At 40.4% G+C, this 25,655-nt stretch overlaps 1 protein-coding gene across 10 annotated transcripts; it reads left to right on the plus strand.

Moving 5' to 3' along the window:
- Window positions 1-321: 321 nt before the first annotated feature.
- Window positions 322-24,443, plus strand: ago4 (argonaute RISC component 4). 10 transcript variants are annotated; one of them, XM_085263463.1, is made up of 21 exons: window positions 322-576; window positions 7,566-7,737; window positions 7,856-7,976; window positions 8,705-8,886; window positions 9,274-9,410; window positions 10,888-11,022; window positions 11,614-11,701; window positions 11,865-12,012; window positions 12,467-12,586; window positions 12,867-13,028; window positions 14,699-14,773; window positions 16,690-16,731; window positions 17,583-17,716; window positions 18,165-18,349; window positions 18,445-18,604; window positions 18,841-19,012; window positions 19,169-19,312; window positions 19,425-19,559; window positions 19,645-19,746; window positions 19,970-20,169; window positions 20,455-24,443. In XM_085263463.1, exons 1-21 carry the CDS (start codon window positions 348-350, stop codon window positions 20,561-20,563), a joined length of 2,952 nt encoding a protein of 983 aa, XP_085119589.1. In that variant the 5' UTR covers window positions 322-347; the 3' UTR covers window positions 20,564-24,443. The 10 variants fall into 10 exon arrangements, with proteins under 10 accessions (XP_085119589.1, XP_085119590.1, XP_085119591.1 ...); XM_085263464.1 differs by having other exon boundaries at window positions 12,867-12,995; XM_085263470.1 differs by lacking the exon at window positions 322-576 and adding an exon at window positions 1,321-1,513.
- The last annotated feature ends 1,212 nt before the right edge of the window (window positions 24,444-25,655 follow it).

The raw sequence follows: 25,655 nt of genomic DNA on the forward strand, positions 1-25,655 counted from the left end.
CACTAACACAATGTTCCACTCCAAATGTACTTACCAATAAGCGAATTTATTTCAACATCTTGCACTCTGAACCACTGCACAGAGAGCAAGAACCAAACTGGAGTCCTACTTCTTGAATGCACATACTTGGCCATTAGGTTTTTATTTCCAATTTACAGCATTTAAAAAAAAACATTTTATCATTCTAATATTGTTTCAGTTTTATTGACACAAAAGTTTTTCAGATGTGACTTCTTAAGACAACTGCGCATGCGTGTCCAGGTGAAAAAAGGTATATAGCAGGGGTTTAAGCGCAGGTTTTTATTTCAGTGTGGAGGTATCCTACTGGAGGAGGTAGAGTAGCAACAATGGTACTGCCTAAGAGCAACGAGCTGGTACCACGGAGCGAGAATCGTGTGGGGCTGTTATTGAGCGTATCGTCCAATTATAGCGTCTTGACAGCAGAAACCATGAACTGGGAGTTGTTGCAGAAAAAATACGGTTATATTTTAAGGCGGTTCCTGGAGCGTTATGTACTACCAAAGCAAGGCAACGGAAAAGGGAGGAGGTATGAAGACCGGTTTGGATTTAGAAGAGGTAAGGATGCCCAGATTGTATATCTTGCCTTGGGTTTCTCTTCTTTATTTTTATTTTGTGACCATGTTTCTACAAGTCCCAACTAAATCTTCAAAGGAAAAACAAAAACATTCAAATTTAAATCTTAAACTCGAACAGCAACCTGTTTGGGGGTCTTAACCCCTTCTCAAAAAATAAGATTTCTTATGATATAATCCAAGTAAATAACAAAAACACAAACTGATGAAAAGCTGCTACCTTTTATTCTGCTTTATTCAGATAAAATAAAGCAGGGCATGTGCACCTTGCTTGGAAAGTATCACTTAAAAAGCTTCTCAGTTTGAAAAAACAAAACAAAAAAACTTACACAAGATTTGCTTTAAATGTTTTGATGTCTCACAGCACAATTAAGCATTAAGAAACTTTGATCTTTTTTATTTGGTGTAACAAATATTTAGTATATACTCTGCTTACAGACAGAAACTTTATTAATCCCACACTGGAGACGTTCAGGCGTCGAATGAATGAGAAAATGAATTGAAGATATAATAGAAAAATGAATGAATACAAGGGTAATTTGTATAGTGTAAAAATGCTATTATACTTATTGATGCTATATTGTTTAAGCTGTATTTAATTTTAACTCACAAACAAAGAAATTTTGAGTATAACTAGTAAAAACAACTGCTTGCATCTCTGCGGTAGCCTACGGTGTATTTTGCCACTTGTAACCGACGCATGCGCATATCTAAACCGTCAGCAGCATCGGCAGCGGCGGTAGCTCAGTTCAGGTCAGCCCAGTCAGCAGTCGTCCACGCGTCTATCTATACTCCCGTTTCTTAAATTTAGCCACTTTCAAGCTTCGAGATACCGCCCCCAATTTCAGCGTCGGTACGGAGCCGCCAGGCCGGGACAGAGACGGAGAGAGAGGCCTCGGCCATGGAAGCGCTCGGACCCGGTAAGGATTTTTAAGAAAGCGAGAGCGGAGCGAGGAGCTGTGAGCGCGAGCCGTGTGTGGGGCGCGTGTGCGCAAATGCGTCGCTTCACTGGGGGCCGTGGCTGCAGCGAGGCCTCGCTGTGACGGGAAAACAAGCCGAGGCCCAAGCCCGTGTTTGTGTACGTACTCGTAGTACGTTAATTACATCGAACCAAGGGGGGCTCCTCTTCCTGTTAGTACCGGAGGGGGTTGTTTTTATCCACTCTCCCGCCGTGTCCGAGGGTTATATTTATGTCAGGCACGCTCTACTCGTCGTGTCGGGGCTGGCATTGTGTGAGTGGGGATTTAACTGGGACCTTCCTTCCTTCCGCGTCGTGCTATGTTTACGTTGTTTGGTTTCGCTGTGTTTATTCGGCGTTTCACGCCTTTACGACCCGATTGTTTCAAGGGGACTGCGCGTTTGCGTCGAAATACGGCGGAATGTAACGTGTTTTTGCAAAATCCCCCTCTCAGTTAAATCATATAAATCTGCCTGCATCGCCATCAGGAGCAGGCAAGCTCGTCTCTTACACCCCCCTCCCCGCCCGTCCAAGATGACAGCGATGGTTTGGGAAGACAAAATGAATGCCAACAAAACACGTTTACTCTGCAGATGTGGTGATTTTGTGGGTTTTTTTTAATGTGAGGTGGTCATCGGTTTGCGCGCCTCTCCTTGGGCAGCAGCCATGCGCCCGTGAGAGCACAGCAGGGATGGATGGCGCTCTTATCGATCAGATCTGCAGGCCAGCTCCATTATAGTCTCCTATATGATAACAAAGGCACGTATTTTGATGCAATAAAGGCATGCAGTGGGAAGTCAAATCATGCACCTGTGCGGTCATCAGTCCAATATGCAGTGTTATTGTCACAAAGCTGCAAAATATGTTTAGGTCATATTCCCCCCCACCCCACTGGAGACATTGTGTTCTTTTTTTTTGTGTGTGGGAAACGCGCCTTTTCATAAACGAAGCATCTTTCAACAGAAAAGTCTTCATGCGACAGCATTGACATGGTTTATTATTATTATTTATTTATTGACTTTCTAAATGACCACACATTTCCCCGCAAGAATCAGAAGAAAGGTAGTGGCATTAGGAAGCACTAGATGTGTTATTTAAACAGGAAATGTGCTCCTGCAGAAAATGTTAAATGGATGCAAGAAGCTGTGAGGGTCCAGGCTTATTGGGGACAATGCATCCTATCTATCCTTCAGGGGTGTGTTTGGATCATTGCTGCACATAATGAAATGAAATAATGACTCCCAAGTAATCAGCATTTATTATTATACATTAGTGATTGCTTATTGTGCCTGCTGTGTGTACTTTGCTACAGCAAGTGTTTAGGTTGTGGAGTTTGAATTGAGATTTTCTATCAAAGCCTTTGTTTACACGTTCATAGATGCAGACGTAACAATGAGATTTTTTGTGATGAATATAAATATGATCTGTGAACACTGCTCTAGAATTTCTCTTTTTGGCATGTTTGTAAAGCTTTGCTGCCCTTTTCAAAGGCAGTGCTTAATCTTTATTAATATTGAATTATTAATAATAATATAATATTAATATAATGCAAACTGGCCACGGTGCAGGTGTGAAGTAAATCTGAATGTATTAGAAATAAGTTTGACTCTTTTTCAAAATTTCTATACATGCTTAATATCTAATCGCGTTCTTTTCTTTATGACCAAAATAAACGCAAAGCTTTAATATTGTGACGGCCTTAGTTGCAGTTTTTAACTCTTCTAAATTACAGTTACAGTAATGTCTTGTAGCCCAGTCTGTGTGTCTGCTGTCTCCCGTTTAGTCGTGCTTCAACAATACTCTTGTTCAGTGGTGGGGATGTCTTCAAACACAGGAAAGATGTAAAGCAGATGGTCAACTGTCTGTTCTTAGAGGTGTGAAATGCAGCAGTGAGTGGCCTATTCAGTGACAGAATTCTGAATTGGGTTGTTGTTGTCTCGAAATTGTGGTGGAGTCACACAACATGAGTATGCAGAGATGAGTGAAAAGACAAAAGCCTGGAGGACACTGAGTGAAACTGAGAGGAAGTGTAGAAGTATAAGATCCCATTTGGAAAATGCATTAATTCGTAATGGTAAACATGGTCAGTAAGACATCCTGTGTTACATTTAAAATCATCTAAGTCAGCTCGCCTGATTCTTCTGCACATCTCTACACTGATGTGTGGATATTTCTACATTGTGAATGGTCACTAAGCCTTTCTTAATGTATCTCCTCTTTCTCCTGTTCGGTGTAGTACCTTAATCCGGGTGATTTTCAGGTGTGGGCGTCAGTGTACTCCCTGTTCGGTGCTCTTAGTCTCTGACTCATCGCAGGGCCAAGCCATCATCCTCGTGCTTAGCTTTAAGCCCAGCTGTCTATGCTCCACTGTGGTTACCAGGGACATGCATAGCATTAGTAGGCTCTACAGTGCATTAGTAGGAAACCCTACTCAGAAAGTGTGAGTACACTGCACACGATCTAATGGTTTGTCTAAATTAGATCAGTGAAGAGTTGGGGGTGGGGTGTTACAGTAAGATAGGGAGGCCGAAATGTTTATGGTCAGTTTGGATTTAAGTTTTGAAAAGGAAGGCTTGTTTGCCTTTAGTGCATCTGTCATTTTGTGTGTAAGGGGGGAAAGTTAATTTCACTTCCTCTGTGACTCAAAGTAGATGCAACTCTGTCTCATTTGGAGCAGAAGCACAAATTATGGAGGAAGCTCGCTGTAAATGTGAGAGCTGCTATTTATATGGTATTCAGCACTGTTTAAGTACTTCATTGTTCTGGTTGAAAAAATGAATTAAAAGACCTGTGCAGATTGTCACTGCTGTCTTGTGTTAGTGCAGCTGACAGGTTTGCTAAAATATGTAGGCTCTGTATTAAATATTGGGTTGTTTTTTTTGTTTTTTTTTTTTATTGAAACTGTGCCTCGTAGCTCCATAGTGTAGTGGTTTACATATTTGCCAGACAAGAGAGAGATACCCCAGTGTGATCCCAGGAGGAAAGACGGATCCCGTCGGGGTTGTGTCAGGATGGGCGTCTGGTGTAAAAACTGCCAAATCAAACATTTGGAGCTGCCCACTGTGGCGACCCCTTGTGCAGTTGAAAGTGCTGTTACTGAGAATGAGCTTATGACATTCACAAAATACAAGACCATGTTTACTTAGAAGTTCTTTAAAGTGAAATGTGTTATCCACATGTGTGGCTTAAGTTTTGTATAATGTTCAGTCGCCTGGATTGTCATCCAATACTTGTTTTTTTTTTTTTTTTTTTTTTTTTTTTTTGTTTGCCTGTCCCGCTTGGTTCCTTTGCCATCAGAATTATTGTCTAAAGGCAAAGAAACATGCCCAACGGATTTACTTTAGGATTGTCATCCAATACTAACTTAATTATTTATGTTTAAATTTAAAAGTAGATCTATATTTTTCTTGCCTGTGGCAGCAAAGCCAGCAGTTACACTCAGATTTGCTATAAGTTGTTAGTTATTGGATTACAAGTACTTGGAAAATAGCTGCGCTTTAGACAGTTGGTCAGACAAAACTATCAGTTTCTATCTCGTGCTGGGTGCTTTTCATATTTTACAATTTTAAAGTTCATGTTGGGTCAAGTTGGGGGGGGGGTGTTAGTGGAGAGAAGAGTGGTTGTGGAGGAAGGATGACTTTAGGCATTTCACATTGAGACACATTTCTAAGTGTAGTAATGTAGCAGCTGAGGAGGCTAAATATAGGCACAGCTCTGTTTTTGGTGGAAGAGGAAGCCCTCAAAGTTGCTGTGCATCATGTCTATACTAAAAACACTTTCTGCTACTTTCACACAGTGGGCTGAAAACAAAAGAAATCTGTGTGCAAAGGTATCTGCGCATATGCACAAAGGTAGACGAAATAGAAGTTGTTTTTGCAGTTGACTGCAGGTCGTCTGTTAGCTGCATAGACACAAAGTGGATTATTTATGCAGATGGCTGAATGCTGAAATTTAGTCCATGCTAAGCCTGCACTAAAATAATTTGGCAAATGGGCCCATTTTCTATTGCTGTGTTTGTTATAATGTGTCATTATTACTTGTTGCATTAAAAGAATTATTGTACATGCCTTACAATGTCTTTGGGTTGGCTGTAGCTTAGGTGTTAGAGCAGGTCATCTGCTAATTGGAAGGTTGTTGGTTCGATCCCTCCAGTCTGCATGCCAAATGTCCTTGGGCAAAATGCTAACCCAAGTTGCTCTCCAATGTGTCCATCGGACAGTGAATGTGTGTGATTGTTAGATAGGGTTTATATAGAGCATAGAGTTTTTGGGTTAGTCAGAGTAGAAAAGTGCTATATAAGATTCACCAAATCCATTTTTACTTCTGCCAAGTCATTCATATTTTTGTTTTAAATTACAAAAGTTGTACTTTATTACATTGGTTTGACTTTAGAATATATGCATCAACAAATCTGAAAAGCTGGAGCTGCCAAATGATAGTATAAGGCAGCAATGAATAAAAGTACCTCAATGAGGACTATTCCTTCCCTAGTAAAACACAGCTGCATCAAAGGTGTTGGTTTTGCAGAACTGAAGGATCAAGTGTGACAAAATCCCACGTTGGAGACAAAATGTTACATAAGCAAATTATCCTGCCTGTAAGTTGTGACATACACCAACACAAATGATGAGTACAACATATGCAGAGACGTGTAGCTTCAAGCATAATGTGGAACATTTGGTATGCCTTTTGTTGCTATCTGTAACAAGGCCAGTAGGACAAATTTAAATGACTCATCAGAGTATTTCCAGATCGTGGCAGAGAAAAGCAGACGTGCAACAAATGGCTTCTTACTTGAGCACGTATCGTCAAACATAATGTTTCATAAGAACTAATGGCTTGTTCATGTGATGGAGGAGGAGTGGGTAGAATAGAGGAGGGAGGAGGGTGATCTGGGGTGCGCAGGCTAGATGAGGGCATGTTGGGAAGCGTGTTTTTAGGAAGCGATGGGGAGGGTCTCAGTTGTCTGTGCTCTCACGCTTCAGTTGTTAACTGGAGCGTGTGGGTGCACGGAGTTTAGGAGGACCCCCGCAGTCCCTTAGCTGGCAGTTGACAAAAGCATTAGGCAACATTTGGTGCTACCAGCACTTATTATATTTACACATAAGTATATATATTTCCTTTTAAGTGCTTAAATTTTGTGCATGCTTTAGTTTGGCTAAAGCATTCAAAAGCTTTTTTCCCCTCCTGTAGAGAGTTGTATTAGGATGTTTGATTTTTAAGCCTTTTAGGCGCTCTTGTGCCAAGTAATGCTTGGCTAGCCATATCAGCTGATGATTTTGACAGAATAAGCACCACATTCCCTCCTTCCTCCCGTGTTGATGCAAATCAGTAGTGTTGATATTTGAGAGATGAATCATTATTGGGTTCACTGTAACAGGAAGCTTGAGGTCTTGTGCACGTATATGTGCATATATTGTGTTCCTCGGTACTTGCGGCTTTTATGATTAAAATTGAGGCTCATGTACTAGCGTAAATTGTGTATATGTACGTTTCTGTATGTATGGGAGTTGGATGCGGACTGTAACGGTAATCCCAGACTGTCCGCATGGCACCCCTCCATATGGTCCCACTGCTGTTTGTCTGAGAAGAGCGCTGTCTTTGTCTCGGCGTAAAGGGTGGGCACCCTGTGTGTCTGGGTGGAGCAGTGGGCGGGTTGAAGGATAATTGGAGGTCATTGTTTCGCCAGCCCCTTGTTGACCCATGTAGGTCAGGGGCCAGAGTTACGGATCAATCAAAGCATGCATGTGCCCTTCAGGGTTCGAGACCATTTTAGTGCATTCAAGCAGGTGTCACTAATGAGAGTTTCCAATGAGCTTGGCGTTGCGCAGTGCACATTCATCCATCAGACATGACATTTAATGGCAAGCTAAACAAGCTGTCACCACCTTTATAAACAGTTAAATGCCAAATGTGCTTTATGCGAAGTTTAAAATGAGACTTGTCTCAAATGTGGACGTTAGGGAATCAATTTATTGTTATTGTGTTGCAAATTATTACTCTTTTCCTTTCAGGCCCGCCCGCCCCTACCTCTCTGTTTCAGCCTCCACGGCGTCCCGGCCTTGGCACGGTGGGGAAACCCATCCGGCTCCTTGCCAACCACTTCCAGGTGCAGATTCCCAAGATTGATGTCTATCACTATGATATTGAGATCAAGCCTGAGAAACGACCACGAAGGGTTAACAGGTAAAGATTCATGAAGATACTGATCGTTTTGATCTGTTGCTTTTGCAACCAGACTGCCTAAATGTCTCTGAATGTTGATTATGTGCCCTGACTATCCTGTTGGACCTCGCTTCTGTAGGGAGGTGGTGGATACCATGGTCCGGCATTTCAAGATGCAGATTTTTGGTGACCGACAGCCTGGCTATGATGGGAAGAGGAACATGTACACAGCACATCCACTGCCAATAGGGAGGGACAGGGTTGGTATTTCAGGCACATAAACTGTCAGCTCTAATGCACCATAAAGGGATAAGTTTTGTATTTAATGGCATACCTCAGTGATTGTAGATCATATTTTAAGAAGGAAATGGCAGGCGTATTAAATGGGTTACTGGCTCAGCTTAAGGAGGCAGACTACATAATTGAGTGAAAGGTTTCCAACTGGATTTCTAGGAAAGTCTGGAACAGGAATGCGATCTGTGCTGGTCTGAGGGGTCTTTTAGATAGGACCTCTAATAGAAAATGCAGTATGCAGGCATTCATATTTCATCGACTATGTAATTTAAGCTGACAAAAAAGCCTGATGATGAAAATTTATGTTTAAAGGAAACAATAAATTTCACTCCAATAATTTAATCTGTTTGTATCTGGCCAGTATATGTGGAAATGAGATCTCAGTAATACAAAGTGGGTTACTAATATCTGCATGACCAGTTAAAAAAGTGTTTTGGTGCCATTTTTATGACTTACTGACATTTCATTTGCTTTATTTTGGTAACTTAAAGTCCTTTCCTTCAGTTTTTGTCTGGTTTATACCCCTTGATTCTTCATTGGTGACTCTAGCTCATCTATTTGTAATCCAAAAAATGATTACATTCTTTGTTTTGCATTTCTGGGTTTTTTGATCACCCCTTGTCACACATTCTACAACCAATGTCCCTTCGCTGAGCTTTTGTTTTCATCATTCTTGGCCCTCTTCTGCCCTCAGGTGGATCTGGAGGTCACCCTACCTGGTGAGGGGAAAGATCAGACGTTCAAGGTGTCCTTGCAGTGGGTTTCTGTGGTGAGTCTTCAGATGCTGCTGGAAGCCCTGTCGGGTCACCTTAACGAGGTGCCAGAGGACTCCGTTCAGGCTCTGGATGTCATCACAAGGCATCTGCCTTCCATGAGGTACGGCTTTTCACCCATGACTTACAAACGCATCACCAGCTTATTCACGTCTTTTCTGCAGTGTTGTTGATGTAATCTAATGTCAGAATAATGGCTTAAATTTTCCCTGAAAGCTGTTATAACTTAGTAATGTAAACACAGATGTATTTAGAAGAGAAGGACTTAAACATATCAAGAATTCATTGTACTACGAATATCCAGATCAATAGAGCAGTTATTAGCATGCTCATATGCCCACTTTTGTCTTTCAGACTAATGCGTCTGGATTTTTTTTTTTATTGCATGTTTTAAAAATATACCTTAATGGTTAAGTGAACATCTGGTTTGTTAATAAATACAAAAATTAGATAATATAAAACCTAAAATTTGTTTTTCGGTTACACACAGGTACACTCCAGTGGGGCGATCGTTTTTCTCTCCTCCGGAGGGTTACTACCATCCTCTTGGTGGAGGCAGGGAGGTGTGGTTTGGTTTCCATCAGTCTGTCCGTCCTGCCATGTGGAACATGATGCTCAACATCGATGGTACAAACAGATTTTTCTGCAGCTATGATTTGAAATTTTATTGATTTGAAAACATCCAAAATAAGATTTTTATGTGATGTAAGGATGCTCACTGGCCACCCAGTTAACTGCCAATTGAAGCAAATATCTAACTGGCCAATCTTGACAGCATATCACTGCAGTTAGGCATGTACACATGGTCAAGAGTACCTCTTGAAGTTCAGTGTCTGAATGGAGAAAAGTGACAAGCATGAGTGAACGTGGCATGGTTATTGGTGCCTGACGGGTTGATCTGAGTATTTCTGAAACTGCTCATCTACTGTGATGTTCCCACACAACCATCTCTAGTTTTACAGCAAATGGTCTGAAAGAGAAAATATCCAGCGAATGGCAGTTCTCTGGGTGAAAATGTCTTGTTGATACCGGAGGTAAAAGGAAAATTGCCAGACTACTTTGAGCTGAGGAAGGCAACAGTAACTCAAATAACCACTTGTTATCAAACAAGAGCAGGAAGTGCACTTCAAAGTTTGAAGCTGATGGGCTACAGCAGCCAAAAAACCCCACACCGTGCCACTCTTGTCAGCTGAGAGCAGGAAACTGAGGTTGCAGTTCACACAGGTTTGCTGAAGCTGTACAAAAGATTGGAAAAATGTTGCTTTGATCAATCAATCTTAATTTCTGCCGTGACAGTTGAATGAGAGTTCGAATCTTGCATTAAACTGATTTCTTGAACATGACAATGAGTTGACTGTACTCAAATGGCCTCAGTTAGTGGGTCTCAGTCCAATCCCCAATAGAAAGATGTGATGCAGTGACAAATTGCAACTGTGCAATGCTATCATGTCACTATGGATGAAAATGCTGCAGGAATATTTCCAGCACCTTGTTGAATCTTTGCCACCAAGAATTAACAGTTCTGAATTAAAAACGGGGTCCACCACAGTACTAGCAAGATGTGCCTAATGAAATAAGAAAGTGCTTACAACTAGAATACTTTCTTTAATATTTCGTACAGTGTCATGACTCCCATTAGACTAGAAACACTGACTTTCTTTAGTAAAAACTTGTAAAGAAATGATTGGGCGGAAACAGTCGTAAGTATTACAATGCAATTCATATGAAGTTTCAGTATGTTAGCAAAGCATCATAATATATTGCTTTATAAGATGCATTACAAATCATGTTGTGTTTATAATATGAATCTGAAAAGGTAAATAAAGGTAGATAATTAAGGGTAAAAGTGAAAGGTGCCCTAAACACAAGTATCTCCATTGAACTTTTGCACCTGTAAAGTACAGCTCAAGGTATTGGTTCACAGAAGCACACAAGGCTGTTATGTGTTTGGTCTTTAAATAGCGAAGTTGACAAAGAAATTTCTGTCGGGTCTGGATTTTTAATTGGTTCGTTCAGCTTTGCTTTTCTGTATTGACTGCTATTCATTTTTCCTCAGTTACTGATTTATAAAACCAGTTGAATAACTTTCTTTTTTCCTTAACAGTATCAGCTACTGCTTTCTACCGTGCTCAGCCTGTGATCGAGTTCATGTGCGAGGTGCTTGATATACAAAACATCAATGAACAGACCAAACCACTGACTGACTCACAACGTGTCAAGTTCACCAAGGAAATAAGAGGTGAGCACTCACAACCACCAACTGAATTAAGAGCTTAGAATCTGCCAGACCGGGGAGGTCAGTGACACACATTATCACGTTATGAATGACTTTAGACTCTTTAACTCTTCCGCACTCCATAAAAAGTTACAAAGAAATCCACTCTGGTAACTGGGTCATGCAGTCCTGCTATATCTAAATCAACTGGCGGAAATCAAAGTACTTTCTCTTTAAGCAAAAATACAGAAACATTTCTTTGACCAGTTTTGATCTTTCTTTAGCCTCACATGTTGTAACTGGTAGTTGCACAACAAAGAGCAGAAGCTGCTGACATGTTTTTGTTGAAATTCAGAACCAGATAGTTAAACTTGAAATTAAACTTTTTTTTTTTTTTTTTTGTTCTTCACTTCTCTAGCCTCTGTGGGGCTTGTATAAGCACACTTTTCTGTCTAAAGAAAAGGCATAGCTAGCTGGAGTGTCAGCATTGATATTATGGCCTCAAAAAACCAGACTGCTAAACCTGCTAAAGGCAAACACAGTAATGTGTTTTACATTTTATTTTATTTTTTTTTATCCAGACATTGCAATTATTCTTGGTGTGTTGTTAAACAGGTTTGAAAGTTGAGGTCACACACTGTGGTCAGATGAAGAGGAAGTATCGAGTTTGCAATGTCACGCGCCGACCTGCCAGCCATCAGACGTAAGTAGCAATCCTGCACTCATCAGCAAAGGCACTGTAGTAAAGTGTACCAAAGTCATATAAGTGTTGTAAATGTAGAATTAAACTAGGCAAACATTTTCTTATTTATTCATACTCACGGAGACTTCAATGTGGCTTGCACACATTTTCCATTTATGCACAGGTTCCCCTTACAGCTTGAGAACGGCCAGGCCATGGAGTGCACAGTAGCTCAGTATTTCAAGCAGAAGTACAATCTACAGCTCAAGTATCCACACTTACCCTGTTTGCAAGTAGGACAGGAACAGAAGCACACCTACCTTCCCCTAGAGGTGAGAAACCCCCCCTTTTTTTTTTTTTTTTTTTTTTTTTTTTGTTTGGAGGGGGGGGGGGAGATGGAAAATGTTCTCACGCAGTATACCTTTAATAATAATAATAATAATAATGGATACTTTATTGATCCCCATGGGGAAATTACTTGTTTTTCTCTGCATTTGACCCATTCACTCAGTGAAGCAGTGGGCAGCCCACTAAGCAGGCGCCCGGGGAGCAGTGTGTAGGGACGGTACCTTGCTCAGGGGTACCTCAGGGTAGCCGTTAAGTGGATTTGAACCGCCGACCTTCCGATCATGGGGCGACCACTTTACCTACTGAGCTATCCCTGCCCCATAATAATAATAAAATTAATAAAAAGTTGTGACATTTTTTCCTTTTCAGATTGCCCACTGCTGCTCCTCTTATCTGATTTTTGTTTAATTAATGAAATGCCCATTCCTCCTCCTGCAGGTCTGTAACATAGTAGCAGGCCAGCGCTGTATCAAGAAACTGACCGACAACCAGACATCAACCATGATTAAAGCTACAGCTCGTTCAGCCCCCGACAGACAGGAAGAGATCAGCAGATTGGTGAGAGTTGGTTCCCTGTTTGAGGAGGCATTGGGGGCTGGATCATCATGCTGTATTTTTAATTGTTTGCTTAGTTATAGCAACTGCTTCAAACCCAACCATGTCTAAAGGAAAATTAGAAATTTGAGTGTCTGACTTGAGTGCATTGTCCCTTTTAAATAAATAAACACAGTTGTCATTGTCAGTATACTAGATTTATCTGTACATTTTCAAATGCCAGTCCCTGGCAGGTTGATTGTATTGTGATTCCTGTGAACTGGTCTTCCTTTCTCTTTCTCAGGTCAAAAGTAACAGCATGGTCGGGGGCCCCGACCCTTACCTGAAGGAATTTGGCATTGTTGTGCATAATGACATGACAGAGGTGACAGGGCGTGTCCTCCCAGCACCCATGCTACAGTATGGGGGCCGGGTGAGTACAGACACAGGGAGGGACTGTGGCAGGGTGAGTACTGGGCAGGGGACTGCATTCTCAGGGCGCAAGCCCGTTGGGAATGTACAGGGTGGGCGTGGGACGGGGCTTCAGAGTGAATGCTGTGACATGGGGATGTTCCAGGTTTGCAGAGGTTTTACAGCTAAGGATTGAGATGCTTATAATCTTGTAAATACAGTTAAATTAAAATATCCAAAGTGATTAATGACTTGAGTACATGCTGAATAGTATACCCATTACATATACATTAAACTGGAAGTATAGGTGATACAGTAGTCGGCTTTAACATATGCACACTTGTAAGACCTGGACCTTTCCCATGTTATAATCCTGTGGTGCATCTCAGATGTCTATTAAGTGTCTCCTTTTGCATATTCTTCCCCTCATTAAGACAGCTTCAGGATGTAAAGATCTAAATGATATTGCATTGACTGCTTTTTGTAAGTGGAAGAAATGAGATGAGGAGCCTGTGGACCACTGAGATATGCCCACTGAATTTCAAATCAGCCATTTGAGGATCTAAAGTTGAGAAGCCTAAAGTCAGTTTTTAGTGTCACGAAGGTGGCTCTTTTGACCTGGCTAGAAGCATTTAGTTTTGGTTTTAAATCTTCATTTTGTCATCTTTTTGCTGTATCCTGTAACTGATTGTTTCCTGGAGGAACACAGTGTATATAAGCAACTGAAGCAGAATTTATGGTTCAGCAGGGAGAGCGTGTTCACAGACAGCGGGCGGTCTGGGGATGGCCCATCTGCCTGCAGAGGGCTCTGTGTATGGAAGCAGTGTACAAAGTATGTGGTACAGCCGGTCTGCGGGCCACTCTTGCTTGTGCTGTTGTTGGTCCGTCAGCCAGTAGTGGAGAAGAGCGAAGTTACAACATACAAACTGCTAAAGTGAAACTGAGTGTTAAACATGAAGTTTCCACTGCAGCCACTGTCAGTACTCTTCATGCTTTGTCTTTAATTAAAAAAAGTACAGCATGAATATAGAGCAAAATGTTGTTGTTTTGCGGTTTTTCCCAGTGAACTCCGCTGTCGCTCACTTCTCTATTCCGGCTCACTTGTCAAGCAGTCGGCATTGGCAGTGGCATACAGCATCTGCTTCCAGCGACGTGCAGTTGAATTTTGGAGAACTGCATGGGAGCCCATCTGCAGTGAGTGAAAGCCCCTCTCCCCCGCTGTACGAGTGGTAACGTCTACACAGACGGACATATTTGCTCGACCATAAATTATGCTTTAAGTTGTGCCTTAACCAACACCACTGAATGAATCTGTTCCATTAGCTGCTATTGGAGTAGTTAAAATAATCAGCCACATTTGTAGGCTGTTAATCACAGAACATTCAGCTGTTTCAATTTCACTTTGATTTCACAAATCAAAGTGATTTTTCCACATCTTTTTTTTGTTCTTTTCTTCTTCTTTTTTTTTAAAGGTTAAGACAGTCAAATGTGGCTGTTTAGATGTATGCATGTTAAAGTTTCTGAACTCTAATGTGCAGCTGCCTTTTTAGAAGTAAATGGCTGCAGTAACAATGCACTGAGTGGTTAAAATAATCAACTTGAGGTTATACATTTTAGCACTCTGTGCACTTGTGGTGATCACATCACAAGGTTAGCAGTTTTCTCCCACATTACTGTCATGTGTAGCAAGTGTGTCATTTCACTTATTTCTTTTGTTCTTTATAGATTTCAGACAGTGCTTCAGCTGATCCACTTTGTGCAGAGGAAGAGTCAAATGACCCATCAAACGACCCCTTTTATGTGAGGCGCAAAAACCCTGAGTTAACAAAGTTGATACCCACCGTCGGGATATTTGTTATCTCTGACTGGTGTTTTAGGTTGTGTCAAGTCAGCTAATGCAATGAAAGCCTGGATATGTTCAATTTGTTTACCGCTCTGTTAGGATCTGTGATGCTAGATGGCATCATTTGCATCTACCTAGCTAAAATAAGGAATTTAATAAATAGCCATATAGCAATAAGTTATTCGCCTTCAATATCTTGACTATTGCCTGGGAAGGCATGTGAGGCTGAATTGGGATTCAAGGATTGTGTGTAAAGGTGGGGGGTAATGGAAATGCTGCCAACCGGAAGACGATAAGACTCTTATCCATGCAGGAATAAAGTAAAATTAGTCTTCACTTCCACTGTTTGTGCCTGTGGAGTGAATGTGAATCTATTTTTCATATGAAAATTAGAAGGTTAATATAAATACTACAGGGGCTGGATTAAAACTCGCCACTCACTGGCAGTGTGCAATGATTCTGCTAAGATAAGATTAAATTTTAATCATCCCTGTGGGGAAATATTGGCTCAGTCTTTGGCCAGCTTTCTCGTAGAGTTCTCTGGCGCCTTTTTTAAACTTTTTATAAAAAAAAAAAGAGGCATATTCTCATTTGGGAGGGGGGGGGAGTACCTGTGCCAAGCTTAAATCCACTTCTAACTGCCTCAACTATACATTGCGTCATAAACCCAAGATCCTGAAAGAACACTGAATGATTTGGCCATTTGCCTGCTGGGATATTGAGTCTAATCAGCTTCTAGCATAAGTGCCCTTAATGCATACAGAAAGCTTTTTTCCAATTTCTGTGATCACTTTGTATGAATGAAATGCGCACATTTCATTCTATTCAATGTGATATAATCGTGCCGCCTTTTTTCTGTGTAATATGCGCTGAAGTTTTTATTAGTCTGAACAACCTGTAAATATGTATTTTTATCTTCTTTTTTTTTTTTAAATACATTTTTCAGGTTGTGTTGAAAAGAGATGGAGAACCACTAAACTTTTGGCATTCGACTGAAGTTCCATGTGGCCACTCAGTTTGAAGAACAAAGCTCCTAATGGCCTTTGGCAAATCTTATTAACTTAATTGAAAGCTTCCCTTTGAATTTCCAGTCGCAACCCAACTGAAACTGGAAGTGCTCGGTGTCTCTTTAAGTGGATGCAATACTCATTATACTCATATTACTCATTAGGACCCCTGACATGAAGCAATATAAGAAAACCGGTTATTTCTTGGCAATTTAAAAAGAATCAAAAGTTCTGATTTTATTATTTTTTTTAAATCTATTTATATTTTTTTGCGCGCAATACGTTTACATGACTGACCAAATTGGCACTAGCCTTTGAGGGACCAAGTCATTATTTTTGGCAGCAGGGTAACAATCTACCTCGGAAACACCCCCCACACCACAACTATGGACTCACCCAGCCCTGGTGACTTCAAGGCAAACCTAGATACTGCTAGCTTTAATTGGTGAATCAACTTGTTGAACTTGTACTCAGAATTGGCAGCAAACCAACTGATGTTGTTACAGTTGTAGCCACATTAAGTTAAACTCATTAAATTTGTCAGTAATTTGCATGTCACAGCTCAACAGCATGATATCTTTAGAAATGGTTAACTAGTCTGTACTACAGTGTCTCAACATTTGCCTTTAACACATTGAGCTTTAGCATAAAAGAAGGAAGATATTTAACTATGTATCTGTACTTGACCACTGTTTCAACAGCCCCATCATCTGTCAGAGGCAGCAAGGATGGACCCAGACCAATTTGGATGGGCTTCCTGCTCCTATCTAAACTGACAGTTTCCCAGATTTTAGCTAAAAGTGAACCATTACAGAGTGAATATGTTGCAAATAATGACTTTCTATGTCTGTTTCAAATTCATTTAGGATAAAATGCAAGCAGCTGTGGCAGACTTACTAAATGTAGAGGTAAAGCGTATCCCACCACACCCACTGCCCCAAACACTTGGTTGAAGAGTAGGTATACTTCAGTCGGCCAGGACTTTGTTTGGTTGACTGCAGCCTTCAAAACTGAGACTTTTTTTTTCTTACACAAGTCTGGTGATGCCAAAATAAATGTCATGTGTTAACACTCCCCCCCCCCCCCCCCCCCTCTATAAGCAATGGTAAAACTGGTATTGAGGTATCAAACATTTAAGCCTTTTAACACTTGTACAGTGTTCCTAGCCAATGTACAGTGTTTACAGGCATGTTCAGCTGTGTGTTAACCCTCTGAGGTCAAAGGATGTGGATAAAGAAAATTAAGGGAACACTTTGAAAATCTTATATTTGATCTATCTAAGCCCTTAAAGGGAATAAATTATATTTTTCACTGACTGTTACATCCTCATGTTCTCAACAACTTACACAGTGAAAGATTTTGGCTCCGAAATGTCATTTGAGTGCCAATGTGTAATTTTGAAGTGTTCCCTTATTTTTTGAGTGGTCAGTGTGCATATAACTCTAACCCTATCTCATTTTTACATTTTTGGATTAAAAAAAAAATGTTTTCACATGTTTTGGCAACCAGTGGACAAAATTGTCATACACACAAACTTTTTTTTACACATTTTTACAAAACAAAGTCCTATTTTTTATTTTTTTTATTTTATTTTATTTATTTATTTATTTTTTCCCCTCTTCAACATAGGGTTAGTGTTAACCTTAAGGATGATTGGACTTCAGAGGGTTAATGCTTTGTTTGCTTGTAATTGTTGCAGCTTTTGTATTGGCTCATCCAACTGCAGGGTTGACTAAGAGTGTAGGGGCTCTCTCCGCAGAATAAAACAGTGGCGACGCCCAATCAGGGCGTGTGGGACATGAGGGGCAAGCAGTTCTACGCTGGCATAGAGATCAAGGTCTGGGCTGTGGCCTGCTTCGCTCCACAAAAACAATGTCGTGAGGACCTGCTCAAGTAAGCTTTTAACAGCTGTTAGTGCAACATTTTAAAGAAATATCTAACATTTACGCTTATATTAAACACTCAGTGTTACAGTGAAATGTCTGGATTTAATTCTGTGCACAAAAATATGAAACTAAGTTCTGTAAATGAGAACTCACTTTTAATACTCCAACTCTTTAGACTAAGCTGCTCAAATCCCCCCCCCCCCCCAACGGCATCATCACTGTTTGGGTGCAGCATGAGAAAACCCAGATTCTGAAGAGTGCAACGATTTTAAAGCTTTGTATGTCTATATGATGTTAACGATCATTGATATAACATGTTGCCATTACTACTAACTCTAAACTACAAATCGAGAATATTTATATGCAAGCGGTTTTTCACAGCAGTAGATGGGAATTGCCCACGACCTTGAATTGGATAAGGGACTGATTTATAATAAACTCTGGGGTTTTAACAGGAGCTTCACTGACCAGCTGCGAAAAATTTCAAAGGATGCTGGGATGCCCATTCAAGGCCAGCCTTGTTTCTGTAAATATGCCCAAGGAGCTGATAGCGTGGAGCCCATGTTTAAACACCTTAAGATGTCTTACGTTGGTCTGCAGCTGATTGTGGTAATCCTTCCTGGCAAAACACCGGTCTACGGTAAGGAACTTTTCTTCATTTTTATTTTCTTCTTTCTTATATGGATTAAACAATATTGTGACTGTAATCTTGGTCATGTTGGTTGTCTTGTGCAGCTGAGGTAAAGCGGGTGGGAGACACCCTCCTCGGTATGGCCACCCAGTGCGTGCAAGTGAAGAACGTGGTGAAGACTTCCCCTCAGACCCTCTCCAACCTCTGCCTCAAGATTAACGCCAAGCTAGGAGGCATCAACAATGTCTTGGTGCCTCATCAGAGGTCAGAAAGAATTCTAATTTGGTCACAGAGATGCAATTTCTTCTCTTGAATGGTGAAGATTGTTTAAATGTTCTCTGGAAAATGAAATCTTCCTTGGTAATCATGTGGGACAGAAAGACTTTTTTTTTTTTTTTTTGCAAACATGCGAGGATTATTAATTATACTATTACAGTATTAGTGCTGTTTATGCAGTATGAAATTAAAAATGAAGCATACTCCTATTTGTTTTTTTTCAGGCCCTCTGTGTTCCAGCAGCCTGTCATCTTCCTGGGTGCTGATGTCACACATCCTCCAGCGGGTGACGGGAAAAAACCATCCATCGCAGCAGTGGTGGGAAGCATGGATGGCCACCCAAGCCGGTACTGCGCCACGGTGCGAGTCCAGACGTCTCGACAAGACATGTCCCAGGTAACTACAGATGTGCTTGAAACTGACACAGATGGTCTTTATAAAACAGATCTAATGTTTTACCTCAGTATGACCCAGCTCACGTCCATTAAACCAAAGTTTGCTCACTTTTTAATACTTTCCTGTACTAACTCCAGATTTGTTTTGCATCTTCAGGAGCAGCTCTTCAGCCAGGAAGTTATCCAAGACCTTACCAACATGGTCAGAGAACTGCTAATCCAGTTTTACAAGTCGACACGCTTCAAGCCCACACGCATCATCTATTATCGTGGTGGTGTATCAGAGGGACAAATGAAACAGGTAATACTGGCAGCATGTAGAAATTACAAACCATAAAGCTAACAGAATGATATGTAAAATCAAACGCCTTTGAGTTTTGTGTAAATTCATTAAATTATTTTTGGTATTTCAGGTAGCATGGCCCGAGCTGATAGCCATCAGGAAGGCCTGCATCAGTCTGGAGGAGGATTACAGGCCTGGCATTACCTACATTGTGGTCCAGAAACGTCACCATACTCGTCTCTTCTGCTCTGACAAAGCTGAGAGGGTTAGCAGTTTACCCAGATGTGTGCATTTAAGGGATATCTATTGGTCAATCTGTTCCCTAAGTCTGACTTTATGACCCCTTGCAGGTTGGGAAGAGTGGTAACGTTCCAGCTGGCACCACAGTGGACAGCACCATCACACACCCGTCCGAATTTGATTTCTACCTGTGCAGCCATGCTGGGATCCAGGTGAGCTTACATGATAATAAAGGAAAATGAGTGAAATTTGTGTCCAGGTTATTAACTTTTTGCAGTGGAATAGCTTCCAGAGCATTGGGAGGGTGGACAAAGATTAGAGCAACAAACAGATTCCAGGCAAATCTGCGGTTGTGAGTGAGCTGGAATAGAGCAGGAAGTCATTTCATGAAGTTGTAATGCAGTATTGACATTGTTGCATTGCTTTCTCTTTCAGGGAACCAGTCGCCCCTCCCACTACCACGTCTTGTGGGATGACAACTGTTTCACGGCCGATGAACTGCAGCTCCTTACCTACCAGCTGTGTCACACCTATGTTCGCTGCACACGCTCAGTTTCCATCCCGGCCCCAGCCTACTATGCCAGGTTGGTGGCTTTCCGAGCCCGCTACCACCTGGTGGACAAAGACCATGACAGGTAAGGGAGCCTCGTATGTAACTACAACAATGTCATTATCAGATAAAACATAAATGAGTGTTTAAGATGTTTCTAAAACCTTTCAAATTAACCACATTGTTTAAGTTCTAATGTAAAACTTTTTTTTTAATTGGTTTTTAATATAGAAGTCTGTGCATCAACTCACTTTAACCTATTAGTTTAAAACTCTAAAGCACCTAAAAGCTAAATTATTAAATGGCTTTCTAATCGGTATTGATGGTACAGAAAGGAAAACCGTACTGACACTACTTTTTTGTCTTGCAGCGCCGAAGGCAGCCACGTCTCAGGCCAGAGTAATGGCCGAGACCCCCAGGCATTGGCAAAGGCAGTTCAAATCCACTATGATACCCAGCACACCATGTACTTTGCCTGAACTAGCCTGTCAGCCAGTCCACTTGTGGATCTACCCCATATATATATATTTTTTCTTTTTAAATCCATCTGCCCCATTCCCCGTTTTCCTTCTTCCCTCTCTCCTTGTAGTCTTTTCTTCATACTCACTCTACATTTTCTGAATCTGCACCAAAGCGGCTCGTGGAGGGGGATTCATCTACATCCCAACGTCCAGCAGGCTCTGTTTCATGGAACAATTTCCAACCAGCGTTCCCAATCGAGCCGCCCTTTTAACCAGCAATCCAGCACTGCGAACCCACAGGGGTTTACAATGCACAAAAGAGAAAAACGCGAAAAAACAAAAACAAACCATACACACCTACGAGTTGAGCCATTATTTTGCGTTTGTTTTTGTTTTTTCTATTTGAATGTCTGTACTCATGTGTTTATAAGATACACTGAGCGAGAGAGTGGGCAGGCGCAAACTGTGCCCGCACAGCTCTTTAGCTCTCCCAGCTAAGCAGGACTCTTATCTACTTTTACCTCAAAGCCCTTTTGGGCAAAATCTGTCACAAGGTCTTGGGTTTATCGGGTGGTGGGGAGGGAGCTCTACATGAACAGAGATGGAGGGGGGTTGACCTTTTGAGAATGATATCTATATCTATATATATTTTCCTTTTTATGAGCGTGTGTTTTAACTTTTTCTCCTTTTTCGGTCTTTTACAAGCGAGGTGACCTGGGTGTCCATACCCATTGCGACTTTCCTCCCATCTTAGCGAAGAATACGCAAGTCTGTGTGTGTGTGTGCGTGCATCTCTGTATATACATTTACTGCTGTATGAGAGTGTTTGTGTGTGTTTCATGGCAGGCCACTGAATTGTAAAGGGAAATCAAGGAGATAACTGCTGTAAATGCCTCAGATTTGTTGTGTTTTATATTCACACATACAGTACATATAAGCATATATTTACATCTATAGAGCAACTTTGAGACATATGACTTAAACAGGCCTCATAGAGGCACGTGTGGGTATTTGTAGCAGTCCTGGGTCACTTATTAAATGAAATGCTTTATTACATTTAGTGGTTGTGTTAGCCTGCTGCTTGCACAGGCTGGATAGGGATTTGCACCTTTGGGAGACGGCTGCTTTCTTGTGCCTCTAAACATCCTTGAATCCCAGAGTCCATTTCAAGTAGTAACTGAAGCCAGGACTGATGTGTAGCAGTAGCAACCATGGTCTGGCCTGTGACTGGTTCAGCATTGGGACCTGTTTAAAAAGCTGAAGGCATTAAACACAGTATGTTTTTATCAGTCTTGCTTTCTGTGTGAAAAGTGGTATCCAATTTTTTAAAACTTTTTAAGAAGGGTTATGACACTGCTGGACATTTTTAAATTTGTTTTCAAGGAACCTGGAACCAACTTAATTTTGATTTTTAAGGTCTCCTTTGCTAATGTTGGCCAATTCATTGCACTGACCAGGGATGCTAAGCAGGAACCAGAGGGCACTGTCAATCTCTTACCTTTATGCATTTATACATACGAATCAACAAAGCAGATTTGTAAAAGTTTAATATAAGATGTTTTGTGGTTATCTTAAACTGTTTTAGACCTAGTAGTTTACTGTTGTTGTTCTCGTTGTTGTCACTGTTGTTACTATTGTGATCAAATTTTTAAGGTCTGCAGCGAAGCCAGTTATATAGCTACTAGTGTGATTTCAGGAATAGACTTCAGTTGTTGAGCTGCAGGTTGAGGGGTTGAGTTTTCAGATTGGAAATCTTTTTTTTTTTTTTTTTTTTTTTTTTTTTTTTTTTGTAGCATTCTGGTGAGAGGTAGTTCTCAGGATGGATGAATTCGCGCCTCTTCTGCAGGTTCTGATGTAACAGTGGCCGACTCTAGTTGTCTTGTAGCAGTCAGACTGGTGTAACAGGTCTGCCATGGTGGTGTACGTCCCGCACCGGGTGTTGGCTGGTTTTGATCCGATAGATGGAGACAATCGGGAAATGTTGTTATGGTAGGCAATGAATTGAATTGAATTGTTTTTTTTATAAACAATTTTACTCGGCGTGTATGTCAGTTATATCCATCTTACAATTCTCTATTTAACAGTATTTCTTTGTGCTTTTTATGCATTTCAACACTGGATTAAATTGACGGTAAATAGAAGCGCTGCCCTTGGGAACCCCCCCCCCCCCCCGCCCTCCCTTTTTTAACATGGAAACTAATGGTGACAGACGTACAATTGGCTCCCCCTAATGTTGCTTTTGGATAATAATGCAGGACAGCAGGCTTTGGGAGAAATGTGCACGCCTCATCGAGAGGGACAGCTCAGTGAAAACCCTTTTGTAATAAACCACCCGTAAAGCAGCAGGTTTACTATGAATGAGTTTGAGCTCCGTCTTGATGTGGGCGTGGGCATCAAGTGGAGAAGCAGGAAATGAGTAGCAGAAGGGGGACTGGGGAGGATGTTTTCCAGGCGTTGCTTGCAATAAGTTTTAAATGATGCAGATTAGTTTTTACAGTGTGCAGTTCTGTTAGCAGATTTGATTAAATATTCATCTGGGATCTCCAAGGGGGAATGTTTAAATCACAATATTTGGTCATTAAAATCCAGTCAGATAAAGGCTCACTCCCTGTTTATAAATATTACAAAGCAATATTAACCCAAGTTTTCAAATATGGTTAAAAACAAAGATATAATTCTACTCATTGTGATTGTTGGTCACTCGCTATCAAATCTCTGTATTTTATTTTTTTTAATTTTACTTTTATTTTATTTTTTGTAAACATGATTTGCTTGTATCAATCAGTGGGAATGTGCATTCGGTGGAGTAGTTGTGTAGGCTTTAGACTCTTTCTTTCAAGTAACAAAATGTAGACTTTGCTCGCCTGCATGCCAGAGTATTGTCCTTTAAAAAAAACAAAACGACAAAAAACAAAAAAACTGAAAACCTTTTTGGAGTCATATTTATTATGAGAGAAAAAAAAATATAAACTTCCTTTTTTTGGGGCGGGGTAAATGTTTATCAATTTAGTGGGACTGTTTTAGGCTAGCAATATTTGTCTGTCTCTCTTTAAGATGTATTTTAAAGATTCCTACACAAATGTCAGTAATTTGGGAGGTACAAGCTGTTTTTTGAGGTGAGGGCTTCTGTGCTTTGCGTCGTGTTCCAAATCAAACGAGGTACTTTCTTCAAACGTGGACCCGTTAAAGACCGAACTCCTTTCCTCTGAGCCAGGTTACTGTAGAGAGCATCCATTTCGTCTTCTCGCTCCTGGTTTGTACCTATTGCCACGCCTATTGGTGGGCGCTCTCCTGTTTCCATGGCAACTCCGCTGACCCTTCACAGATATACTTCCTCTTTTGTGTAGAGGTCCCCAAGGCATTGACGGAGCAGGATTACCTCTTTTTAACCTTTTTAAAACAAGATCCATAATTCTTTCTGTGCCCCAATGGAAAGAGCATGAATTATTTTTAAATTCCTCTCACTTTGATATATTATATCTTGACAGATTTGTAATTTGACATTGTGTATTATGTCTTTTCCCCCCTTTTTTGTTACCCTTTTTCCCACTTTTTTTTTCTTTTTTAGGTTTGTTATAGCTCTGCTTTATTTTTTTTATTTTTATTTTTTCCTGCTAGTGGTCTCTGAAACTGTGTGATTGTCTAATAGCAATAGAATCACAGAATCTGAGCGATCCGATTCTGGGAATCTGGTGGTTCAGATTCTGTGAATGAACGGAATCCTTTAAGTTGTAAAGGGGCAGGGTTCGTTCTGTCCCTGCCCTCAGAAGGCCATTCACTTGCTGTTATTGCTATTATGTGACATGTTGAATTGGTTTTTGTTGTTTTTGTTCGCCTGCAGGGAATTCTTGTGTTAATGTGCAAAGTAATAAATGGGTATTTCATGCCTATAACATAACTGTGTGCGCTCGTCATTGACATTTAGCCTGTAATATTGATTAAAAGGTGGATTTATGCCCACAGAGCTAGATCTGCACTTGACACCAAAGCCTACATATGCATTTATTGTCACTAGATGGCATTCTTTACCAAAGTAAATCAGATTACAGGATGATGGCACTTGGTAAAATATTAATGATGTAAGCTGTTCCTGTCCTTGGATGCAGCTGAATAGTGTAACAATATCAGATATATTCTGTCTTAAGTAGCCTGAAGAAATCTGAACACTTAATTTTTTTTTTTTTTTTTTTTTTTTTTTTTTTTTTGCTTTAGCAAAGCAGGTGTTAAGTTAGTAGTCCTGGCAAGAGTGTAGGGATGGGGTCCTGTATGTGAACAGTGACTTGAAATGTTGAGTATTTAAATTAAAAAAAAAAAAAAAAAAAAAAAAAAAAGGGATATTTGTTTAATTTTTTTTTTTTTTTTTTTTTAAATACTCAACATTTCAAGTCACTGTTCACATACAGGACCCCATCCCTACACTCTTGCCAGGACTACTAACTTAACACCTGCTTTACCAAAGCAAATAAAAAAAAATAAAAAAAAATAAATTAAACAAATATCCCTTTTTTTTTTTTTTTTTTTTTTTTTTTTTAAAATAGAATGCAGTTTTGGAAATTGAAAGTTTAAGAATGTAGTGCAAGTAATGGGATAAATTTTTATTTTTCTCAACAAAAAACCCAAACAAAATACATGCTGTACAATACAGAAAAGGGTCCAAAGATTAATGGAAATTGTTGTGGGGGCATATTTAACAGTATAAGTAGGATATTTTCTCTTAATGATTTCATTGTCAAAAAATGTGACGCTTTGTCCTTTATTGTAAATAGTTTGGTTTTTTTGGTTTTTTTTTTAAACTATAAAACCTTTAACTACAAACTTAACTATATTTTATATTCATTATACATGATGCAAGCATTATGACTTTTTTGTTGTTGTGATGACCATGCCTATAGCTCATGAAAATCAGAAAGCCAGTTTAAATTTAAAGAACAAACTATTCACATAAATGTTTGTCTTGGTATGCAGACCTTGGTAAATACCTGCAAACACAATCAGAGGGAAGACTGCTTATTTGATGGTTGCTTAGATGTCTATCATTGATGTTCTCTAATAGGAGGATAAGCCACAGGTCTTGCTGAAAAGGCTGGCTGTATGGAGGTGTGTAAATAAT

This window comes from Mchenga conophoros, linkage group LG22 (assembly GCF_057382185.1).
Source record: "Mchenga conophoros isolate Kocher_MC1m ecotype Shallow Benthic linkage group LG22, M_conophoros_male_GT1.1, whole genome shotgun sequence".
In the NCBI taxonomy this organism is placed as follows: Eukaryota; Metazoa; Chordata; class Actinopteri; order Cichliformes; family Cichlidae; genus Mchenga; species Mchenga conophoros.